Source organism: Callionymus lyra, chromosome 7 (assembly GCF_982586985.1).
Source record: "Callionymus lyra chromosome 7, fCalLyr1.hap1.1, whole genome shotgun sequence".
In the NCBI taxonomy this organism is placed as follows: domain Eukaryota; kingdom Metazoa; phylum Chordata; class Actinopteri; order Syngnathiformes; family Callionymidae; genus Callionymus; species Callionymus lyra.
The window spans coordinates 15,913,819-15,922,766 of NC_141824.1; the positions used below are offsets into that span (position 1 = coordinate 15,913,819).

The 8,948-nt window shown below is 40.6% G+C and overlaps 1 protein-coding gene across 5 annotated transcripts; it reads left to right on the forward strand.

The window, feature by feature from the left end:
- The first annotated feature begins 439 nt into the window (after positions 1-439).
- Positions 440-8,714, forward strand: taf15 (TAF15 RNA polymerase II, TATA box binding protein (TBP)-associated factor). Of its 5 annotated transcripts, none has more exons than XM_087794844.1 (16): positions 440-582; positions 1,015-1,039; positions 1,607-1,640; positions 1,713-1,812; positions 2,064-2,136; positions 2,334-2,575; positions 2,657-2,855; positions 4,608-4,642; positions 5,146-5,178; positions 5,308-5,420; positions 6,158-6,287; positions 6,355-6,501; positions 7,146-7,209; positions 7,285-7,370; positions 7,443-7,617; positions 8,320-8,714. In XM_087794844.1, exons 1-16 carry the CDS (start codon positions 573-575, stop codon positions 8,357-8,359), a joined length of 1,506 nt encoding a protein of 501 aa, XP_087650970.1. In that variant the 5' UTR covers positions 440-572; the 3' UTR covers positions 8,360-8,714. The 5 variants fall into 5 exon arrangements, with proteins under 5 accessions (XP_087650970.1, XP_087650971.1, XP_087650972.1 ...); XM_087794845.1 differs by having other exon boundaries at positions 5,311-5,420; XM_087794846.1 differs by having other exon boundaries at positions 2,660-2,855.
- Positions 8,715-8,948: the final 234 nt, after the last annotated feature.

The window sequence follows — 8,948 nt, forward strand, 5'->3', positions numbered from 1 at the left end:
TATTTCATTATTTTACTCTACCACAAAAAAAAAAAAATATATATATATATATTGTGTTTTCAACACTGGCAATAAATGTTTCGGATTCTGTAAATGCATTTGGAAAATTAGAGTTCGAATCACACAAAGTGCAGAACAAATGGCAACAAAGCCCAAACATAGTTCAGAGAACAAACACAAAGTGACTGCTTTCATGCTTGGTTTTCTGTTGCTTATTTTGTGTTTACATGTTGTGTTTACAACCCTGGCAATAAAGGTTTCTGATTCTGAAAAAAACAACTGGATCCTTAAACAGGTAAATAATACATAAAGTGTACAATTCGTCACAAAGCGACGAATGTTCTTTTGTTTGTTTGAGTCGTTACCACTCTGAAACGGGAGGTGGCGGTAGTCAGAGAAAATAGCGGAAGTATAGCCTTCTAAAGGGAAGTGCCGCAGTGAGGCGAAGAAGAAGAACCGACGACGAAGAGCACCTCGGTCCAGTTGCGCAGCGGTGATATCCACACCCGCTTTTTATGTGCTGAACAAGTGACAAGTCCACACATTAAAAAGGAGCGTTCATTTCCCACAAAATGGCCACAGGTAAGTTTCACGTAATCTAGTCTTTTACGGGGATTTAATTTAACGATTGTAAAGTAGGTCAGTGAGCTGTAGTTAGTCGCAGCCGCGAGGCCAGGCAGCGGGCTCCGTCTAATTCCAGGAAGCGTCTTTGTTTACGCTGCTACTGCTTTTGTTTATTCCTCTGAACTGGAAACCCCCATTGGGCAAGTGGAACAGATAAATTTAGCACCGACAAGCACACACCGACGTTGAGTTTTTAGCGCGGGTAGAACATTTTACGCCGCGCATATTTTTGAAATTCAGGGTTTAGCCTGATCCCAGGCTAAATGGACCGCCATTTTCACCACAGCACGGCGTGGTGTCGGGCCTGTCGCCGAGCGAGCCTCTCAACTTGAATTTAACTGGAAAGATTGTTGGGATCATAGTTTTAATTTCTGTGGTTATTACTTGCAGATTCAGGCTACGGTGGCTCGCAGAGGTAAACTTCATACATTTTCAGTAGCGCTACATTATAGTTACATGCACATACTAGGGCTGGGCGATATGGCTTAAATATCCAATTTCAAAGAAATAATTGGACTCTTTTATTCATATTTTAAGAAGAACCCATTAAATGCAAACGAGCGATGGTTCAAAATAAGCCTGATCGTTTTCCTAATAAAAAAACGACTTATAACTTATCTCTGAATTTAAATAACTAGCTTTTCTTTTATTTCTAGCTTCATTAAGATATAAATCTTATAACAATGAAAACACCCATTATGAATCTGACCCAACTTATTTGACTTTATAGCGAGATACACTTTATACATCCTCTGGAGATTGTTTATGCATGAACATGCACTTAATGTCAGAACAAATGATATCATAAAGTTGTTCCATCTCAGTATTTGGCAAGCAAGAATAAAAATAAATAAATCGATAAGGTTGTTGAATTTTTTTTAAATCTCTTAAAAATAAACTTGACTCCATCAATTTCCTCCTCATATCGCCCAGGCCTAGCACATACGCCCATTCATTTTAACTAACTTCAACTGTCTTTTAGTTATGGCTCATATGGTGGCCAGCAAGGGGGACAGGTAAGAGTTTAAATAAACGACACCACCAACAACATCATCATCATTTTAGACTCACTGTTCTTTCTGGTTCAGAGTTACGGGCAAGGAAATGGCAGTGCCTCTTATGGGGGGCAGAACTACGGTAATTATGGGCAACAGCAGCCACAACAACAGCCACAGGGTGCCACGCAAGGTACAGTCGATAAGCAGTTTTTAAATTATTCTGCTAGAAATAGAAATGACATGCATCAATCGTCATTTAAGGGATTTATGATTTTTGTACTTTTTGAGTGCTGTTTTATTTTTGTATGATGGAAAATCTAAATTCCATGTAAAGAGTATATGACAGATCCTAGAGCTCTCTTACTCTTGTCTCCTACTGGTTTCTTTTCGATCTGTTCAGTGTTTTCCAAGGAGATGTTTTAATGCCTTTTATTTTGACAGACGGTTTCGGGCAGTCTCAAGGAGGATATGGACAGCAACCGAGCTATGAAGGTTACGGACAGGAATCTTCCGGGTAAGATTGTCAAACTTGCATTAGATGGAAGAGTGGTCTAGGAGTTTCGGCATTAAAATGTGCATTCGTTTTTAAGAAAATGAACCATTTTTTCTTGAAAGATCAAAAACTGATTCTCATATTAAAACAATTGTCTTTTGGTGCTTAAGTTGCTTATCTTTGTTATTTCAAAATATATTTTGTTTTTTTATTTAAAGCTATGGCGATAAACCAGCATATGGACAGCAAGGTTCTGGTTCTAGTTCCTACGGTCAGCAAGCATCCTATGGCAGTCAAAGTCAAGGCGGAGATTCATATGGACAGCAGGCATCGTATGGAGGTCAGCCTGGTGCAGGGAGCAACTATGGCAGCCAGGGACAAGGAGGTGGAGCGAGTGTAGCTGGAGCAGGAGCAGGAACTGGAGCTGGAGGTGGAAGTGGATACTCAAGATGGAGTGATGGTAAGAACATGTGACATGAAGTATTTACTCCACCTGCCCGTATGTCTGTTGTTTTTTTTAAGTTTCCTTTCATTTTTCTAGCAGCCAGTGATAATTCCGGCCAAGCCGGAAGATTTGGTCGAGACCAAGCTGACCGTTCAGAAGGAGGCGGAGGAGGTGGTGGATTCCGTGGAAGGGGTCGTGGTGGCGGTGGCGGCTTTGAACGTGGGGGCTATGACCGCAGTGGTGGCTTTGACCGTGGCGGCTACGACAGAGGCAGCAGCAGAGGTGGTGGTATGGGGTAAGTTGCACAGTGCCACTGCCCCTAAGGTATAATATGTATTGTTTATATAAGCAAGATCATTTTATGCATCACATACTTGCTAACAAACTTGAAAGCATCTCGACGTTACACAAATCACTGTGTAATACTTTTCTGAACCCACACGTTTCTCAAATGTTTCCTTGTTGCCCTCTTAAGTTGTTTTTTTTAAAAATATTTTTTAAGAGGCCTCACTGCTGTTTCCCTTAATTCTTTCAAAGCATTAGTTTATCAAGAACATGAAAAGCTTATTTACCCCAAGTATTTTTATTTTGGCTTCTTTGCTGTGGTTGTTGGAAAACCTGGATGAAACATCACATTACTGATCTTTTTTCCTGAATTGTTTATCCTTAATGAACCTGACATCATGAGGAACTGACCTTGTAACATGGTTTCAACTTAATATTTTCTTTATATGCAGAGTCTAGTCTGGACGTTTACGTACCACTCCTCGTGGTACAATTCCAATTTGTTTTAATCTCAGGTGCTATATTGAATAGATGTTTATCAAAACTGCAATGATGACTTCTTGATGAGATATAGAAAAATATTAGATTTTAATCATAAACGAGGATGGTGGGAAATGTCTCTTTGCTGAGTCGGGCAGTTCAACAAATGATACAAAGCTGATGGGTCTAAACTTGACAAGACATGTCTACATGGGCTCAAAACCTGACTGGGTGTGAAGAAAGGTGCCAATTTGGTCGGGTATCCCCAATAAAAAAGAACTATACTTTACTTAAAAGCAGGAGGAATTTTATGCTGACGACAAATGTCAAACAAAAGCAGTCTGTTGCAACTGATACAACAAAGCATCTGACCCTCGTTTTCATACAGTCTTGTGAAATGGTTATTTTCAGGGGTCACCGTTCCTTCTTTCCTTAAAACTTGGACTTTTGGACGTCTGCAGATACCTTTTGTAGTCAGTCTTATTTTTTTTTTTTTTATTGGAGCAAAGTGGAACATGCAAGTATTAAAATGCAACTAAACACACCTTTAGAGGCATGTTTAAAGCAAATTCTTAAATTGAAAAAATAAATAAATGTGATTTTTAGTGTATCTTCAGCAGCCATTTCAACGTTGTCCAGACTTATTGTTTTTGGACGCTCAGAAGATTTCGTAGCTTTTGCAAAATGGACACGTGACTGAATGGCTGCTGTTTTCCTGGAGGTTCATCTGCTGCTGCTTCACATACGACAGGTTTCATTTCAGTGTTGCATATTTGACAATGGCGAACATGTTTCTTGTGTTAACATGGATCTACGTTTCATACTACAGGTGTTCAGAGTGATTGAACTTAAACATGGACCTGAGATAAAGGATCTTAAGTGCACTCAGTGGAAGATCGCTATTCAGTTTACCTCAATTCAACTCACACATTTGGCTCTTAAGGATGCAACTCAAATTCTGCTGCACTTTCAGCTTATGCTACCCAATCTGATCACGTCGAATAGACGCAAAAGAAACGACAAGAATTTGGCAACATGTACACAACTTCCTGGTGACACAAGATAAGTTTCTCTACTCGTCTGCCTGATAACTCAGTCAGAGCTGCCTAGTCATCTGTCCATTGATCTTAAATGTCAAAAACTAACAAATTCCTCGTGTGAGACATTTCCACCACAGTTGCACACCCTGGCAGGAGTGCATACTGATGGGGAAGTAGTGGAGCTTTGAGCTCTCAGTTGGGACAAAGGAAAAGCCATCATATCTCCAATTTTTCCTCTGCAGAGGTGGTGACCGTGGTGGCTTCAAAAATTACGGTGGTAAGTGACGAGCATCAGAACTGTGTCGGTGGGGGAAAAAAAAAAAAAAAGAACTTGAAAGATAAAAATAAAAGTAGCGGGTATAGCAGTAAATTCCACCATTTTCATGACCACACCCTAAGGTATTCCACCTAGTTGTAAGAGGATTCTATTTACACCCCTAAGATAGACCGTAAGGAGCTTGAGAGTTTAAAATATGGGTTATTGCATGAATCAAAGTGTTGATTGGAAAAGACTGAGGTGATCCAAGGACAAGGAGGGGAAACTGTCTTTAGACTGGTGGTGCTCAAAACAAATGGGACAATCCTGTTTTGCGAAAGTTGATGGTATGTGGTGGATCGGTATGAAAAGCTTCCAACAGAAATGTATTTTTTTTAAAAAGGCCTTCTAAAGTTTCTTTATCAGTATTCACTGCTAGGGATGGTTGTGCTAGTTTTATATAGTCGTTTGTGTTGAAGATGACTGTCTCAAGCACTCTCTCCTATTCTCACCCTGTTTTGCAGGCTCTCGAGACTTCGGCTCACGGGATGAACCAGGTAAGCCTCAAGCAGCTGATGATTGACGTGCAGTTGAACCCGATTGTTTTTTTTTGGTGCTTAAGTCTATTGTTCCTTGTCTCGGTCACGCACGGCTAATTTCTCTCTGTCTTTTCTGTCTGCTTGCAGAAGGCGGTGAGCAGGACAACTCTGACAATAACACCATTTTTGTCGAGGGTCTGGGTGAAGATGCCACAGTCCAGGAAGTCGGAGACTACTTTAAGCAAATAGGCATTATCAAGGTAGGTTTGACAGAATTGAATTTGCGTAACATGTCTTGTGGTGTTTAGTGTACAAGAAATGATGGAAGAAAGTGAGTCTAAATCCAAACCTCATTGTCTGCCTGATCATATTTTCACTAGATGAACAGTAATTCTAATTAAAATCTTGTCCTATATAGCCCTTTCAGTATATATTAATCAATCGTATACACATACAATTGAACATTTGGATTGTAGTCAATATTTTAAACATATTTTTTACTCTACTCCACTCATTTTCAGTGGATCATATTAGATTGAAAAAGGACCAATTATGTGCACATCAGAGTCATGTGATCATTTCCAAGTGTCATGGGAGCAGTGTGCGTTTCATGTATTTCTTGTATAACCTTTCTTGTTTTAGTTCATGTAATTTGCATTCTTTTTAAAATGTATTTATAGTTTTGGATTATGTTGATGACCAAGATATTCTTCTAGCTCTTGTTCTTGATCATGACGTCGACTTCAATTCTGTACAAACTGAGTTTCAAATGTTTTTCAGAGAAGATATATTTGCTCATGAGAAGTTTCCTTCACTTAAACATTAGTGTCGAGATCAAAGAGTTGTTGCTCCTTAAGCTTGTGATGACTGTGTATCCAAGTTGCATGAATTATTCTCTACCTTTCCGTCATTAGACGTACAGAAGAACTCCCCTACTGAGGACCTAAACCTAGTCTTGTGTCGGTGATTAATTTGTTGACTTCTCTTGTGCCTGCAGGTCAACAAGAAGAGCGGTCAGCTGATGATCAACATCTACACTGACAGAGCCACGGGTCGATCAAAAGGAGAAGCAACAGTATCGTTTGACGATCCTCCGTCAGCCAAGGCCGCCATCGACTGGTTCAATGGTGAGTGACCGTGATGTCGTCCCGGTGTCAGCTGGTGTTTGACGCGATGTTTCTGTCTCTATTTCAGGTAAAGAGTTTAATGGAAAACCCATCAAAGTTTCATTCGCCACTCGCAGAGCTGAGTTTTCACAGCGAGGCGGTGGACGAGGAGGGGGAGGCGCTGGTGGCGGAGGAGGAGGTGGTGGTGGTGGCGGAGGAGGAGGAGGAAGAGGAGGTACAGTTTTAAAGTCCTATGCTGTGTCTCAAATCGCATACTAATCTTAGTATGCTAGAAGTTAGTATGCATCAGTTTAGTATGCATACTAACTAGTACGCAAATTCTCCACAGATGGTATGTCTCAAATCAAACCCTGAAGCTACACACTAACCGGAAATCACATGACAGCTTCTTCTTCTACTTCTATTTAACAATGTTTCAAGCAGCTGTTTGAACGCTATCGCCGACACCTGCTGGCAGCACGTATTGCAACTTTGGAAAAAGAAATAAAGAAAAAATATGAGAATCTAAATAATCGCGAGATATTTAAGCTGGTATCAGCAGCGAAGACGTGTTTATCCTCCTGCTGCTGAAAATACACATTTAAGTATATGCATATATATGCATTTATATATGACGTAACTTCCGTTTAAAACGTCACTAAAATGGCGGCTGTTTAGTATGGTTAGTGTCCATCGAACCACGCTAGTTTTGTGGGCGTGTTAGTATGCCAATTTAGTATGCATGGCGCACTAAATTTCGCATACTAAGAATTTAGACACACTAACATACTAAAAATACTAACTTTTAGTATGCGATTTGAGACACAGCACTAGTGTTTTTTTAAGATCGAGTTCCTCATGTTGTCGCTCTCGCTGCAGGTTTCCGAGGCCGCGGAGGACCCAGCTTCGACATGAAGGGAGGCGACTGGCCGTGTCCCAACAGGTGGGTGAGGTCGTCTCGGACGCTCGTTGACGCCACGACCAGCAAGACGTGATCGTTTCCTCCTCTTTTCCTCAGCTCCTGCGGAAACATGAACTTTGCTAGAAGACAAGAATGCAACAAGTGTGGCGCCCCTAAACCAGGAGACTCGGGTGGATTCGGAGGTTCGAAACTTTTCTTTTTAACCAGAAACCAAGACGGACGGTTGATGTGCTAACGTGTGTCGTCAACCGTAGAACGCGGAGGCGGCAGAGGAGGCGGCTACGGTGGCGACCGTGGCGGCGGCGGCTTCAGAGGACGCGGAGGATTTCGTGGTGGCGACCGTGGTGGCTATGGCGGCGGCGGCGATCGCGGCAGCTACGGTGGAGATCGTGGTGGCTATGGAGGAGGCGGATACAAAATGGGTGGAAGGTTAGTAACTGAACGCGAATGTTTTTAGAAAAAAATAATAATCTTGGATAATTAGTCTAGTTAGTTACTGAAGAAAATGTTGCCGACTTTCAGACTGATTAGATGTTTTCCCTCTTGTACCTGTTGAATTAATAATACATAATTAAATCGGTTTATTACTTTTTGAAGTGTCCTATACCAAACAATTGCACTAAGAAACTGGTTGTTGCTGTGTTTGACCACAAGAGGTCGTCATTTTAGCATCATATGCATGGTCATGTTTGAACCATCTTGTACATGAACCGCTTCATAATTTCCATAAAGTCCTGCTGCAAGTGGTTTTTACTCTTATTTTAAATGAATTGGAAACTTGTTTTAGGTGTAGAACATTGAGAAGGTTGCGTTTATAATCGTCAAACGTGAACTGATTGTTGTCATCTCAACATTTCAAGGAGCTCTGAGCCTTTTGTCTGAATATTCAGATCAATGTTTCCATCTTGAGCCTCTTTTTTTATTTTTTTTTTATTTGATTCACCGTCCCTCGCTGAAGGTGAACACTTGGTCTGGTCAACAAGGTTGTTCATGGAAGGACAAACTCTCTCTCTCTCTCTCTCTAACAGACATTTAATCATTTACTGTCATTTTCAAAGCAGCACAGAAGACGTCTCTCTCTCGGATCTAATGCTTCAATTTGTCCTTTTTTCTTGTTTGTTTTCCTTCCAGAGGTGACCGACGGGACGACAGAAGAGAGCGGCCATACTAAAGCGTCGAGCAGATGGACGCTCCAGACCTTCGCCACCATCGAGACTACTCCTCATCAGACAGTCTATTGTTTTTCACACCAAGTGAATCTCAAGTCTTCACGTTGTCAGCTCCAGAGGAATGTTTGATACTGTGACAGGGTTTGGGGCTGATGGGCAGTGTTGGCATGTGGTTATTTTTTGTTTCTTTTGTTTTTTTTTTCGTTTTTTTTTTTTTCCTTGTACATCTTTTTAATTTCTTAGACTATAGGTGCAGATGTTTTGTGTGGTAGACTTCGTACCATTGTTTTCTATGAGCGGAATAAAATGTTTTACTTGGGTCCCTCCTCCCGAATCATAATAAAACTGTGACCTTTTTCCAGTCTATTTTCTTTTTTTTCTACTGTTAAAAATCACACTAAAAAGCGACAGTTTTATTTAAAATAACTTCAACAGTTCATCTTTATTTTCTGTAGTTCCGTGTTTAAGTGGAAGAAAAAAAATATTATTGTTCAGAGTAACTGGGAATTTGTTTAGAAGTCATTTGTATTTATATAGCGCTTTTCCAGACCAGGGTCACAAAGCGCTTAAACAAATTATATACTTTAAAGG